Genomic DNA, 15,992 nt, shown 5'->3' on the forward strand with positions numbered 1-15,992 from the left:
TTTTACAATGAATTTTATGCAGGCAAAGTGTAATTTTCCGTATTTTTATTTTCTAATATTCTCTTCGAAGTTACTGAAATGGTATTGTAAAATACATGAATGCTCATTTGTCCAAGTGCAATTCACACGTTGCGTTATTCTGCGGTGTGTTCTATCAATAGAAAATGAGATAGGTAAGTAGGTCATGCTAAGATCAGAAATAGAAAACTTTACTTACAGAGTAACCTCCCATATCAATAAATCGGATCAACATTTTGACGAAATTGTAAATAAAAAAATCTTTTCTGCTCTACAAATAAGGAGAGGAAAGACAGATAACATTGTTTTATATCACATAATAAGTTGCATTACATACATTTTTTATGTTTTCTTTTTGTCATTTTTTGTTTATTCACTAAAATCTATTGTGCATTATCGTTGGTCATTTTAAAAACTATTCACTGTGTTCAGTTTATCACTCCGAAACTATTCATTACCATCTTTACAGGGTCCGAAATAAAAGCGGCGTCGAAAAATTATACTGTAAATAAGGAGAACATAACCACAGTACACGCTGTAAATACGCCAAACAAATCAAAATATATGCAGCAAATAAGTCAGACAAAACCAAAATATATGCTGTACATAAACCAGGCAAACCCAGAGTACACGCTGTGAATAAGCCAGACAAAACCAGAATATATGATGTATATAAGCCAGACAAAACTGGAATATAAGCTGAACATAAGCCAGGCAAACCCAGAGTATACATTGTAAATGAGCCATACAAAACCAGAATATATGTTGTGCATAAGCCAGGCAAACCCAGAGTACACGCTGTAAATAAGCCAGACAAAACCAGAATATATGCTGCATATAAGCCAGACAAAACTGGAATATAAGCTGAACATAAGCCAGGCAAACCCAGAGTATACATTGTAAATGAGCCATACAAAACCAGAATATATGTTGTACATTAGCCAGGCAAACCCAGAGTACACGCTGTAAATAAGCCAGACAAAACCAGAATATACGCTGCATATAAGCCAGACAAAACTGAAATATAAACTGAACATAAGCCAGGCAAACCCAGAGTATACATTGTAAATGAGCCATACAAAACCAGAATATATGTTATACATAAGCCAGGCAAACCAAGAGTACACGCTGTAAATAAGCCAGACAAAACCAGAATATATGCTGCATATAAGCCAGACAAAACTGGAATATAAGCTGAACATAAGCCAGGCAAACCCAGAGTATACATTGTAAATGAGCCATACAAAACCAGAATATATGTTGTGCATAAGCCAGGCAAACCCAGAGTACACGCTGTAAATAAGCCAGACAAAACCAGAATATATGCTGCATATAAGCCAGACAAAACTGGAATATAAGCTGAACATAAGCCAGGCAAACCCAGAGTATACACTGTATATGAGCCATACAAAACCAGAATATATGTTGTACATAAGCCAGGCAAACCCAGAGTACACGCTGTAAATAAGCCAGACAAAACCAGAATATATGCTGCATATAAGCCAGACAAAACTGGAATATAAGCTGTACATAAACCAGGCAAACATAGAGTATGCGCTGTAAATAAGCCAAACGAAACCAGAATATATGCTGTCGATAAGCGAAACAACGCCGGAAGACATCTCAGAAACTAGTGTCATACAACCAGAAAATACGACAGAAGGAAGATCAACCAAACCAAAATAGATACTTGAAACAAACAATTGTAAGCCAGAGAAACTTGATTGTATCAACCATTCAGCAGGAATGTACACTGATTTCAAAACTCTGTCTTGGCCCTTGGGAACAGACAACATGAGCTCTTGTAAAATCACCAAAAAACAGATAATAAATAATATTTTGATAATACTTGCATGATTTCTCATAATATTGAGGCAGCACTCTTTAGCTTTTGAAATCGAAAAACGACATTCAATTTGTGATGGGCCTGTACTAGAAACAGTGCCAAACTCTTCTGTTTTCTTAAAAGAACTTTGAATAATATATCCTGGTTTAAATGCAAATTTTAGAGAAGTCTTGCCTTTGGGCTGCAGTTCATCTAAGTCTTTTGCTTTTGCTTTCATTTCATCCAGTTTAACAGTTTCAAGTTTCAGATAGGCTCTAGCTGGTTGTTGTTTCGATATGAAATAGCCAATGTCATTGAGCTCCGCCTTAAGATGTACCTTAAGATTTGTATTCTTTTTTAGAATCGTTTCATAATTTTGCCGATTAAGCTCATATTGTTTGTCAATGTTTGCTGCTTGTTCAGATGTTTTGCTATCTAAATGGCAATCAATCGTTTGCCTGAAATCTTTGACATCCGTTTCAACGTCTGTCTGTATTTCTGTATTTTCTTTAGATAAGATCTCCAAAGCCTGCTTTCTTTTGCTAATTTTGTTTAAAATATCTTGGAGGAACGTATTTGACTCTGAAAAAGCAGCGTTTGCATTTTCGGTTTCTTTAGGTAGGTGAACAGTTTTCTCACAAGTTCTATGAAGTAACATCACGCATGTCCCACAGCAAATAACATCGTGACATTCGCAATAGAATTCACACTTTTTAGTGCTATGTCTTGGACAGGGCCCATCAAATATGTCCTTTAATATACCAGTGTCAGAATCTGTAATATCTGCTTGCCATTCATTATTTCTAGCTTGTGATTCCTCCAAGTTACAATTTTTATGACCTTCGTCAATAGATGTTATTTGAGTACGATTCAATAACCTACCGCCAACTTCCATCTTAGTACTACTTCTTATAATTCGACAAAGCCACAAATTGCTAAAAGAAGAAAGAACAAATTGTCAGAAAGAGAATATGCATATTTCTATGTACCCCAATTAAAACAAAATACAAATCAATATATCAGAGAATGCATAATTTTGTGTACCCCAATTAAATAGATACAAATCATATATCAGAACTATTTCTATCATATAGCCGGCAAAAAATACTGTCGAGGAGCAAGGGGTACAAAGTATCATAAAAAGATTACTACTTATCAAAAGTAAGTGCTACTTATGCATTCCTTTATAACAAATTATAACAACAGTTGAACGAGTCATTACTGTAATATAGTAACCCGTCTTCAGATACAATATGTGTCTCCCCGAAAAGGTTGCAATTCATAAATGGATGTATCCGTCCCAGCCTGCAGATGTACAAGGGCACTTGCCTGTTTGTTGTTGTTTTATTTCTAACCGAACCACAGTAACTCTAACAAAACGATAGATGAAAAGTTATAATAACTAAATAGGTGGTGGCCAATAAGGTCTACCATGCATCCCCACTAGACTTTTTTCATAGGTACAAATTGTTCGGCAGGACCAACCCTTTCGAAATAAAAAATGTTTCCATGAAAAACCTCTTTTGAACTATATAAGATTTCACGGTTTTCATGGCAACCGTTCATTTTTTGGAAAATACGTCCATATGGAGGATAATCAGTCATATCTTGTTCAGATTTGGTGATAAAACAATAAAAATATTGTCAAAATGGAGCTTATACATTGGCCGTTGAATAGCAACATTTTTATGTTAATTAACTAATTTGCATATTCATGAATATTAATGAGAATGTTACAAAATGACAAATTTTATTAGAAAATGATAGTTTTTAAGTTTTAAATCAATTGAAATGTACCAAACAATTTTGATTTGTTCTGAAAGTCTCTCAGTGTTTTCTTAAATAGTATTTTGTAACACTGATGGTAACTTTTTTACTCCAAAATAGGTATGTTTAGCTAATTTGCATAAAATTAACGATAACCACAACCAACATCTCAGGAAACAAGATACCACTAAAATTTGATAAAATGGTATAATTAAATGTTATCAATGAAATAACAATTTCGTGTGCTATATTGTTTGGAAATGAAGTCTGAACAACTTTTTGAAGGAGGAATCAGTATGTAACATACTTTACACATGTTACGTTACCATTTCAATAACCTTGTTTTGTTACATAAATTATTCAGAAAATATAGATCAGGCAGTTTTGATCTGGTCTTTATGTCTCTCAGTGTTTTCTAGAACAGTATTTTATTACTGTGAAGGTAAATATTATGTAAATAAACATCTCTGAAAACATAATAAACTAAACTGTGATCAATTAACTTGTGTTATTTGTTCTAAAGCACATGAAAATATAATGTAAATACTTACTTGAAGGAGAAATCTGTTTTTAACATACTTTACATATGTAACGTTACCATTCCAGTAATCTTGTTTTACTGTATCATTATTTTCTCAGAAAACAGTAGAAGAATATTTTGTAAAATAATCAGTTGGGTTAGACAGTACACCAGCTACACACCTGTCAAATTGATATATGATGCATGTTTGTAATTGTTTATTATATCAAACCCACACGTTTTATACGTCAAATTGTCAGACAGTACATATGTATAATGTTACAGAACGACTATATAATGATGTCTAAGATATCTCGAGGCAGAAGGGTCTAGAAGAGACCAGGTGCATGAGACCTAGGAATGGGTTTCGCGGATATTAAGTTAGGCTTTAGATATGACAATTGTTAAGGCTTAAGAAGTTACGAAATGAATTATGAAAGTATGTACGAAATATTCCATTGTGCAAATAAATATCAAAAACGTTCAGACTCGTTTCGTGTCGTGTTCGTGTCGTGCCGTGTTTGTTGTGTTACGTGACACAATCTCTTTCAATTTTTGGAGCCGCAGACAGGATGTCGAATTTCAAGATGGGTTGTTGCGACAATACCAAGCGAAGTACTACTGCCAACAACGACACGCTGCCAAGACGAAAGAAGAGAAACTGTGAGTTGCCATTTTACCTATCTTCTAGTGCAATTTTGCAAGCTAGTCTTTTCTTTTATTAAATTTTTATTTCTATTTTTGAACAAAATTTCAAGATAAATTCATTTTTAGATTAATTGTTGGACACGAAAAGAAATTTAAATTTATAAAATGATAAAACCTAACTCATAATATGCAAAATTCTAAAAAAAAAATTGTAAAATAATAGAAAAAACAACGTAAAAACAATAAGAAACAATGCATTGAGGAAAATACTCAAGAGACTGAATTAAGAAATACAAATGTGAAAATATTTGTTTTTCGAAAATTTTACTTGTCATATTATGTTTATTTTACTTGTTCCATATGATATTTGTTTCCCTTATGGCCACATTTAAACAGTTTTGAGCATTCCCGCATTGACAAATTGTTTAAATGAAGGAAGATGGATTGTCCTATGAAACTTGTGTATAGTCATAGATATGCGCAAAATGAGTTGTAAATAGTTTCTGTTGAGGTTATGGGTAATATTTCATCACGAATATATGTGAAAATACAAGGAACGGCTGAAGACTAGTTAAATACGTGGAAATTGTGCTTAAGATGTTTTATGCACGAGAATGTATTGTTGGGTTAAAGTGTCATTGCTGAATAAATTTGTACATGGTTATCTTTCTAACCATATGGTTACTTCAGGTCTCAGTAAATTATAAGGTTGGTCTGTTGTGCTGGAAATATTTTGAAGCCTGATATGGCACAAGAATATGTTTATTATGCAAATATGACTTGATATTGACGCTGGAACATGTGGATTCCGGTAAGGTTGAATTTATATATATTGTGAGTGTCTAAATATTGTCTTTGTGAGACTGGAAGTTGTGATCCCAGTTGTTTTGTAAGATGTATACTATTATACAGACACAGATACTGTCTTCCGAAATTTTTAGTCGGAGTCTTACTATCATAGCGTGAAATCGATGCATATATTGCATTATGAGGTACATGTGTGTACCGGATATTTTAAGCGCGATAGCTTTTGTTTTATGAGACCTGATGTAGTATTTTTTGTCAGAGTTGCAAAAACAGTCGAACGTGCTGTTACTTTTAGGTTACCCTTTCAAGTTTTTGCAGGGTATTTTGTCGGAAAAATTTATATTTTCTCGCGGACGACATAATATTTCTGTTGAATCATGTAGAAAGGTTACATTGTGTAAATATAATCATGGAAGAAATTATTACCAGTTATTCTGTTTATATATTGGTGTTGGTTTTGTATGTATGTCTGTTTGTATTCGGAAATGACTAAATGCTTTATTTTGTAGAATTTTATAGCTATCTTATACATTTTTAAAGAAGTATATTTTTATGTTGAGAACATGTTTTGCTTTTTGTTAGAAACATATTTTGGCTGATATCTTTATTTTTCGAATAATGTAAAACGTAGGACATAGCTTGCAAAACAAAGTACAAAGAAGTAAGGTTTTCGGTAACATAACGGTTTATTCGAAGTACAGATACCACTTATGAAAAGAAAGTACGAACGAACTGCCTTGAATAAAATACGAACTGTCCGAAATAAAATACCAACAAACTGTCAAATTAACATGGGAAAAGGTGTATTCCAAGTCAACATTATAAGTCTTGTCATATTGTGGACTGTCATTATATAATTGCCAAAGGGAGACTCATTACATGTAACGGTTACATATTGGGAAGTACCTGTCAAAGCAAAATGATGACATTTGCATTGTGTATTATGACAATTTGTAAACATGCAGTTTTGATTTTATCTGTCATTTATGACAAATGGGAAACAACATATTTATCTGCTTTATGACATTATTACATGAAGTGTATTTTTGGTGGTCATCTGAAATATTGGACATTGCGTTAATGAAACAATAATATTATAACTTGGAGAAATCTAGAACATTTCAGAAGTTAGCAAATGAAGTTAGATTGATGAACATCATAAACTTGGAGAGTGCGGTACAACGTTATGGCCTATGACGGGAGATTCTTAGCTACAGAGATTGATGGTGATGCGTTATGCTGTATAAGAATGTCGGAACCAAAGAACAAATGTGTAGAAAGATGGCGCAACCAAGCGACAATGGCGAAGTGGATTGAAAATGCTGGGAAGCCTGTGGAGTTTGGCGAAGAAAATGGTCCAGCTGGAGAATTGCAGAACACTTGAAAAACAACTAATTATCTTTCCTTTCTTTCTACTTATCAATACATAATTAATACATTTTGGTCATTACATATCGATTTTACTATTTATTTAAGATCTGTAGCAAATATCAAAATATTCAAAAGTAAGATGAATGTGCTGATTAAAATCTTTGTATAAATAAGTGAAATTTAAGTATCATGACAAATTTCTATACACGCGACAATAATTACAGGCAATTTAGCAATGTTATTAAACGAAATTGTTATCTTTTTCCTAACTCTTATATAGCATATATTCTAAAAGATGCTCACCTGTGTTTTGCTTTATTTTACAGATATTGGTTTTGTGAAACATGGATGTAACACGGGTTAAAGAAAAAGTCTTGGAGGAAGAAAGGAGAAGTGCCACTACAAAGGCCGATATAAAATGAAAAAAATAAAAAGACTTTCTATGAAATGTGAAAATTGTTTAGTTCTAAATACTATTCTCCTTTGTTCTTGTTTACATTAATTGCATAAATGACTTAAGATTTTTTCTTTAACACTGTTCTTTAATAGCATTCCTTCAGATTGTATTCTAATGTTCTTGATCATATTAAATATCATTCTACATGTCATATTGTAAGGCGATAGATAGTACTTCAAGTCTGAAAAATTTAAATTTGCAATTCAAATTTTTTCTTTCGGTGGGTAACGGGTGTAAAATAATCAGTTGGGTTAGACAGTACACCAGCTACACACCTGTCAAGTTGATATATGATGCATGTTTGTAATTGTTTATTATATCAAACCCACACGTTTTATACGTCAAATTGTCAGACAGTACATATGTATAATGTTACAGAACGACTATATAATGATGTCTAAGATATCTCGAGGCAGAAGGGTCTAGAAGAGACCAGGTGCATGAGACCTAGGAATGGGTCTCGCGGATATTAAGTTAGGCTTTAGATATGACAATTGTTAAGGCTTAAGAAGTTACGAAATGAATTATGAAAGTATGTACGAAATATTCCATTGTGCAAATAAATATCAAAAACGTTCAGACTCGTTTCGTGTCGTGTTCGTGTCGTGCCGTGTTTGTTGTGTTACGTGACAATTTAGTTATCAAGTTATTAAATACTTTACAAAATAGTACAGCTCCATACTTCCCAAGCAATGAGATTTTTTCCATAAATGCGCTTTAAAATACGTTACCACTGTATTTTGCTGTATTTAGAAATATGTAGGAAGAAATCTGAACCATTGTTTTCAATATTATGATATCATGGATTTGTTAAAACTTTATAGTATTAATTCTGATATTCTTTCTTCACTTTTGTCAACAGAAATCATCTGAAACATTCATAACACATTTAATGTTCCTTTTTCATTTTGAATTGATGCATCTATCAGTTTGATAATACTAATATCTGTTTCTAAAATATGTTATTATTTTATTTGATGGTTTCAATATTGTTGTCAATAATTACATTTTACATTGATTATATATTTTTATGTATATATTCTGTATAAATTAATAATGTATACATCCTTTGTTACATCCATTCACTGATAATAGGGTTACAATTTGGGGTTGCCTTTCATGGAAAATGTTTTAATGGAATATTTATCTCGTTTTGTGTTATTGTGAAATGCATCTATGCAGTTATTTACGTGAGAAATAAAACATCTTTTTAGTTTCAGAAACACGTGCATTGTATTGAGATATTCGTGGGCTTACTGATGAAATAATCACTGTTGAAAAGCTGCACTGAACAAAAACTAAAACACAAAATGAAATTTCAGGTACTTTAAGTAATCTTTAGATTTAAACTTATAAAACTGGAAAAAGCAGTAAAGAATGTTAATGATATTAAGTGTTTGAACACCAAAATTGTTAGGAAAACAATCACATAATGCTATTTAAAACTGCTAGAAAGATACTGAGTGATTTATGAACGGCACTTCAGAGTTGCTGAAAACATTTTGCAATAGACTTTAAGAAGATCTTTTTGAAGCAAATATCGCAACCAAGTAAATAAATAGCAAACTCAGTTGGATCATGGCTGTTTATGAGAGGTTATGAAGTGTGAAAAGCACCTTACGCCCCCTAGCACTAGCTTAAGAGGAATTCTATTTTAGTAAGTATGGTCCAAAAGGACCAGGAAATCTAACAACACTGAAAGCGAGTACGAGGAGACTTTTTACAACCATCACATGGCACTTAAAGACTTTTTAAGGGATAGCATTTTTTTTTGCAAGATCAACCTTTGGAAGTAAAACAACACAATCAAGCAAAATAACAGCTGATTTGATTTTATTATGTCTGTTCGTTAGATGTAGTGAAATATGAAACTGTCCTCACACCCACTATAGCACTAGCTTAAACAGTGTTCTGTTATAGAAAATAATTTATGGATTACTTAAAATTTGAACTTAAAATCAGATGCAATGTCTGAAAAATATGAAAAATATGAAATGCACACAGTATGAGGTAGCAGTGTTACAAGAATAAAATTCTGCACGTCCTGATTGAGATGTTACTTGCGATGTTTTCACTTTTAAATTAATGTTACTTAATATAGCATATTTGCTCTCTTGTTGGTTATCTGTTATGAATAATATGTTGCTTTATAGCATACTATTTATAAATTAGAAAGCAAATGACAAAAGAAGATCATAGGCTCTCAAAAATCACTTTAGATTTTATGAATGACATTTGATTACACTTTGATTTTGAAGTAATTTGTATCATACTCTCGAGTTTCTTGCTACAGTTTGAACTTTTGACAAAGAGAGGTCATGTCTTTGTCATAACCTTTGGTATGTAACTTAATTGATAATCAAACTTTATTTGTTATGATTGATGCATAGTTACTCTTAGTAGTGTTTCTCTTAATGTTCCGGTATATCCAGGAATAGTCCACCACATAATACAATTTAGTCCTTGTCTGTACAAGCCCCATATGGTTCTGGGACGATCTCTGTATAAAAAGAATTGGAACCACTGCCTTACCCTTGCATGATCGTAAGAGGCGACTAATATGGTCTTAACATTTGGTTTTGCAGTAACTCTGTGATTCCAGCAGGTATGCAAATTTTGGTTCCATACCTCATGTTTTTATTTCGATGTAAATGAGATGTGGAACCAAAATTTGTAGTCCTGTTTGGCGCCATATAACCTATACTGTGTTGGTGCGCCGTAAAACCCAAATAAATAAATAAATTGTCTGTACAATTTTAGATACCAAAAAATATTTTGTACATTGTGTCATTCTTGTAAATGTTTCAAAACGACTACAACATACTTCTTTATTTCATATTTATAAAGTTTTATATATTTCTTATATCTTGATTTGGTATCACTAAAACAGTTTTGTCCAGCTGGTTTTAGTTTCAAATCTAAAGTTTTTACTTCAAATACCAGCATATTTTCTTTTGTTTATTAGTTTTGGTTTAGCACCGCTTTGCAACAGAAATTCAGTCATGTAATGTTGAGCAGTTAATCTAACAAGTGTCCATGGATTCTGTACCGGAACTACTCAGTTCTCTGCAGGCAAGTTCTCAGCATTGTACACGTGTAAGTCTACTTCTACTAAGCTGACTTTAGACACGATGTCTTTATTGAATCGTCATGGACAGCAAAGGCCTCATCCAGATATCTGTCGCAGGACACTCTGATTCATCCTACAAAGCTAGGATTAATTTTGTATATGTTCTTATAATGCTATTTTTTCTAAAATTCAAAAAGTACTTTTTATAAAACTTGACTTTTACTCACAGAAATACTGAAAATATCAGCTGTATGACCATAATAGTGGGGATGCACAGATGGATATAATTGCATGTTTTATTGAAATTCCATCTAAAATTATAGTTACATGGATGGTGCAATATATATTGTAGGCAATTTCTGAAATAACAGAAGAAAACCTTCTTAAAACTAACAGCTAACAGTTTAAATAAATCAGTTTGCGACAATATGTGCTTCGACTTCTTAAATATCTTTTTAAAAAGCAATGGTAGTGGTAACGTATTTTAAAGTGTGTAACGGAAAATATCACACTGTCTGACATGTAAAGAAGTATATTGTATTATTATAGTACACAATAAGTAATATTAATTATGTTTCTGGAATATTTTCTTAATAATTGATGCAATACAACAAGGTTGTTGAAATGGTAACGTAACATGTGTAATGTATGTTACATTTTTATTCTTCCTTTAATAAAGTGTTAAATCTATGTCTGTAAACATTAAAGACCACAAAAAAATTGATAACAATTCATTATATCATTTTATTCAATTCTAGAGGTTTCAGAATTTTATTCGTTGTTTGTGACACTGGTTCATTGTATGCAAATTAGCTCAGCACGTCCAGTTTTTAGTAAACAAAAGTGCCATAAGAGTAACAAAATAATATATTGCAAAACACTGAGAGACATTAAGACCAGAACAATGTTGACTGGTACATTTAAATTGATTTGAAACTTAGAAAATGTTATTTTAAAAAAAAAAACATTTTGTTCTTTTTTAATATACTCATTAATATTCATGAATATGCAAATTAGTTAATTAACATTAAAATGCTGCCAGTTAAAGGCCAATATTCTAGCTCCATATTGACACCATTTTTATTGCTTTATCACCAAAACTGACCAAGATGTGACTGATTATCATCTATATGGTCGTCCTTTTCAAAAATGAACGGTTGCTATGGAAACAGTGAAATCTTATATAATTCAAAAGAGTTTTTTCATAGGAACATATTTTTTATTTCGAAAGTGTTGGTCCTGTCGAACAATTTGGTACCTATGAAAAAAGTCTAGGGGGGATGCATGGTAGACCTTATTGGCCCTCGTACTAAAACGGTACATGTTGAATTAGCACGAAATTGATGTACAAGAAGGTTTTTTTTTCAGTAAACAAACTATAACGGTAAATACACCATTGACTTTAACAAAACAGAATAATGAGCATTGATCATGGTATATGGGGAATTTATACTTACATATTACTTTAGATTATTCATTAAGCTACACTCTGGTAAGAACCAGAAATGCCTTCATGGAATGTCACACATGTCTTATCTCTTGTTTCTGTAGAACGCATCAAGCGTTGCTTTACTTAAATCTAACATATCTTTAATTTTCTTTTAATTCCAATAAACGCTTTTTCTGATTTTTTTTGTTTATTTCAGCATTTTATCAGTTACTAACTTCTCAGTCTCAAAAGATATTGTCATTTCAGTAATAAGTAACTCGTGAGTTTGATCCATACTACATTAGACGTCTTGTGAAGTTTATCCAATTTGTTTTTAATATATTTACAAAATCTTTACAATACGCTTAGTTTCTTTATATTTTTGAGTCTCATTTCTAAGTTTGTTTGTTTTCTAGATAAGGTTTTAAGTTTTGATTTCACTTGTTAGAATCCATAACTCTTTTATAATATCAAGATGCATGGGAAAAGTAACGTTGTTTACTTCATTTAAGTGTCATACATAATCCACATCCGACGACTCTGTGGTGTTCCCAATAAAATACGAGGTCGATCACAGGTACTTTCCGACGTCTTAAATATCATGTATGGCAAAGAGTGTAAAGATAACAAATATTTAATCAATAATGTTCATGTCGGCCAGTTTAAACTCGCAAATATTTGTTCCATATGATGTAACCTTCCTATATATATGCATCTATCACAAGTGTTTTATGGAGACTAATGCTAAAATCGTATCACTTGTCGCTTATTGTGTTGAAACTGTATAAGTGTCTAAAAATCACATGTGTTATAAAATATTTCACTTTGTTTAATGAATAGAAAATCAGTTATTGTAGTAGAAATACATAACATTTCACAATAACATTGATGTACTAAAAATTAAGGAACTAAAAAACAAACTTCAAGTAGAAACTATGAAATTCAGACGTATGTGTACTTAAAGGAGTTTATCACAATATTTTGTGCGCAGCTCAATCGCACAGCAAGCGATAACCACTGTAAAGTTCAGGATTCGCCGCCGAAAGTGCATAATTGTCGCATATGCAGCGCACTCGCGCCAAAAATATCGTATGTACTGACAATATAGGTCGTGCATCCATATTTTACCTTTAAAAGTGATGGTGATTTATTGGAGGAGTAGTCGTAGGAAGTGCTCGAATCGAATACATTGTGGACAGCCAATTTGAAAGTAAACTATTTCGTCCAGTAATGATGCAGCCGACTTCCAGAAAATCTTAACGTAGATCTATCTCCTTCAAGTTCAAATGTGACTTCCTAAAACTGTTGTAATACTTTTTGTGCCCCATCCCGCATTTCATGTAGTAAGACCAGAGTTATGGCCCTTGACAGTCAAATTGTACATAAAGGGTCTAAACATTTGTGTCGCATGTACCTCAATAGTATATGCGCCAAGAGTCATGAAACCATACAAGAATTAAATTCAGCATGCGAAGTTGTGCACCAGTGCTTTTATTTGAGGTTTCACTCAGTAAAAACAGGTTTATGTCCCTTGACGTTGTCAAATATATACGTAAATGGCATGTGAAAGCTTATGTAGCACGTATCTAAAAAGTATTTGACCTAGAGGCATGCAACCTTAAAGGAGCATTATTCCGCATGTGAGTAAGAAAACTGGTTAAGAAACTGATAATAACAGTGTGCAATTTGTTTTGTAAGAAAAAAAATGTTCATAATTTTTTAGGTGGGTGGGGTAATGAAAAATACTTTTGTGGGTGGAGTGAATATTTTTTAATTTTTCTTGAAAACAAGCACTATTGCTATTATTATTTTGGTTTAGATTTTTTGTCTTAGTTCTAGCTTACATAATATAAAATTTGGTAAAATTCTGTCCGCTAGATTTTTCATATCATTAAGAAATATTCCGGGTTTTTTCTCAGTTTCAGATACTTTCGACATCTGTCAAGAGTAATTCTTCTGAGTTAATATATCTATATGTTGACAATTTATGCATAGTTATAGTGGTTTCATTAATTGTGATGCATAAGCAGTAACATCAGAGTGAAACTTTGAATAAATAGTTGTTTGCAGTAGTTTCATTCTGACATGTATGTATTGTTTCTTCAGACAAAAATACCGATTTGGTGTTCTTAATAAACTTTGAATATTGAAAAAAGAAGCAATGGTACCTTTCATTTTTATTTTTTATTTTAAATTGTCATATCTCAGTCTATAAATATGCAAAGTTACAAACAATTCTGTCCGGTAGAAATAATTGTGAAAAACATCTTTAACTGCATTAAAGTGCACATTCTGGAAAAAGAATAATGTATCTTTTTATGAAAAAGAGTTTTTTGAACCAGAAAAAAATATCCTGGATAAAATATTTAGAAAGATGGAGACAACTCCGCTAAAAGGATGTGCAGGCTTAGGTGACTTAGTGTCTACTACCACCTGCAAACCATGCACAGTTTACCTAAAGGCATTAAACATGTTAAAAACATGCATAGTTACTACAGTGGTCAGTAATGTGAAAAGAAAAACATGTAAAGAACAATGCGGAAAGTGTGACAATTTTAGTAACGGAATTTTTCAACAAACAGACGATTTTAGTACGTTAAATCCACGGAGTTTCATTAGGTAAAATATGTTGAGACAGCTACTGTTGAAAGGAGAACATTTTTTCTACATATAGATTATGCATCAAAGTCTGGGAAAATATCTAGAAATAAGAGGACATCAAAGAAAATAATTTCAGTATTGTAAGACGCATGCCTTTGTTATTCTGTATAGCAGGAAACATAGAAAGATTACTTTTCCATTACATTGATATAACATGGACAGGCATCGGATTGACAAATGGTGTTCACTCAACAATTTCCCTCTATAAACATTTTGTTTCCCCTGTGTAAATAAGGCTTAGGATAAGTCTCTAATTAATGGGATATTTTACTGGATCATTAAAAATGTAAACTTTTAAAATTACCTTCATTTATATGAAATAAGTTCAAAATTTCATTTGATTAACAGAAAAAGCTGCTAATAAAATTATCAATATTACATTTGCTCTGAAAATACTTAATAATCAGTTATCAAATTATCATTTAGTTATAAATTTAAATCTCTGTTGCTGTTGAAATGGTCAATTGATAAGCACCTTTGTAAAACTACTGAAAATGGCACTTGAAACAAAAATCTGCTTTTAGTACTAACCTAAGAAGATTTAAAGAGTATGAATTTGGAATGTTTCTTTTGTTTATTTCGCTGAGAAACATCCACAAGTTGTATACAAATATCAGATGTTCTACCAAATTTGCTTAAACGTGAAAAAATATATACTCAAATGAACAGTACTAAGTCGAGATTTATTTCTTAAGTAAATCATACCGTTGCCTTTGTTTCATTTAAGTCTGTAATTCTCTTAATAATAATATCACCATTAGTGTGCTGCAAAGTTCGATAACTTTCCATTGATCTCATACTTTTTTGTTTAAATATTTAATAGATATCACATTGCTTTGAGTGGGATGATAACTAATCTTAACACGACAAGCATTGATAAAATCTGAATTGTCGGTTATCTAGTTTGAAGAAGATCATACATCTAATTGAGCATTAAGTTAATATATTAAATTCATTGAAGATTTTCACTCGTTGGACTGAGATGAATAATCATGACTGAAGAAAAAGACCTAATAGATGAACACTGTAGTCTTCATAGTGCTGAATTTAACGAATTTTATTGTGAAAACCATCGTTATGTTGGATGTGGAACATGTATGGCTCTTACTCATCGAAATTGCAATGACGTGATATTTCTCCCTGGTCTCGAGATTGGAAAGGTTAAAGAATTTAAGCTTGTCAAATCAGAACTTCAGGCTTTATTGAGGAAACAGACGAAAATAGAAGAGAGAACCAAGGCAAATATTGAAATTAATGAGAAATGCAAATCTGAGGCATACAGGCAAGTGCGAACATTCCGTGCAAATATTGATGATAAGCTAGACAAATATGAAAATGAAACATTACAAACTATCCGAGATATTGGCAACAGAAATCAACTTCTAGTGAATTCTGAATTGAAAAAGTGTTCCGAGTTAG

The 15,992-nt window shown here is 32.0% G+C and overlaps 1 protein-coding gene across 1 annotated transcript; it reads right to left on the bottom strand.

Annotated features, from left to right (window-relative positions):
* Positions 1–507: 507 nt before the first annotated feature.
* LOC123557708 (uncharacterized) lies at positions 508–13,147 on the bottom strand. The gene is made up of 2 exons (XM_045349343.2): positions 11,941–13,147; positions 508–2,778 (listed from the first exon to the last, which is right to left on the bottom strand). Exon 2 carries the CDS (start codon positions 2,736–2,738, stop codon positions 597–599), a length of 2,142 nt encoding a protein of 713 aa, XP_045205278.2. The 5' UTR covers positions 2,739–2,778; positions 11,941–13,147; the 3' UTR covers positions 508–596.
* Positions 13,148–15,992: the final 2,845 nt, after the last annotated feature.

Source organism: Mercenaria mercenaria, chromosome 5 (assembly GCF_021730395.1).
Source record: "Mercenaria mercenaria strain notata chromosome 5, MADL_Memer_1, whole genome shotgun sequence".
In the NCBI taxonomy this organism is placed as follows: Eukaryota; Metazoa; Mollusca; class Bivalvia; order Venerida; family Veneridae; genus Mercenaria; species Mercenaria mercenaria.

Coding starts and splice junctions, on each gene's coding strand:
- LOC123557708 (XM_045349343.2), bottom strand. CDS start 2,738: ATGGAAGTTGGCGGTAGGTTATTGAATCGTACTCAAATAACATCTATT.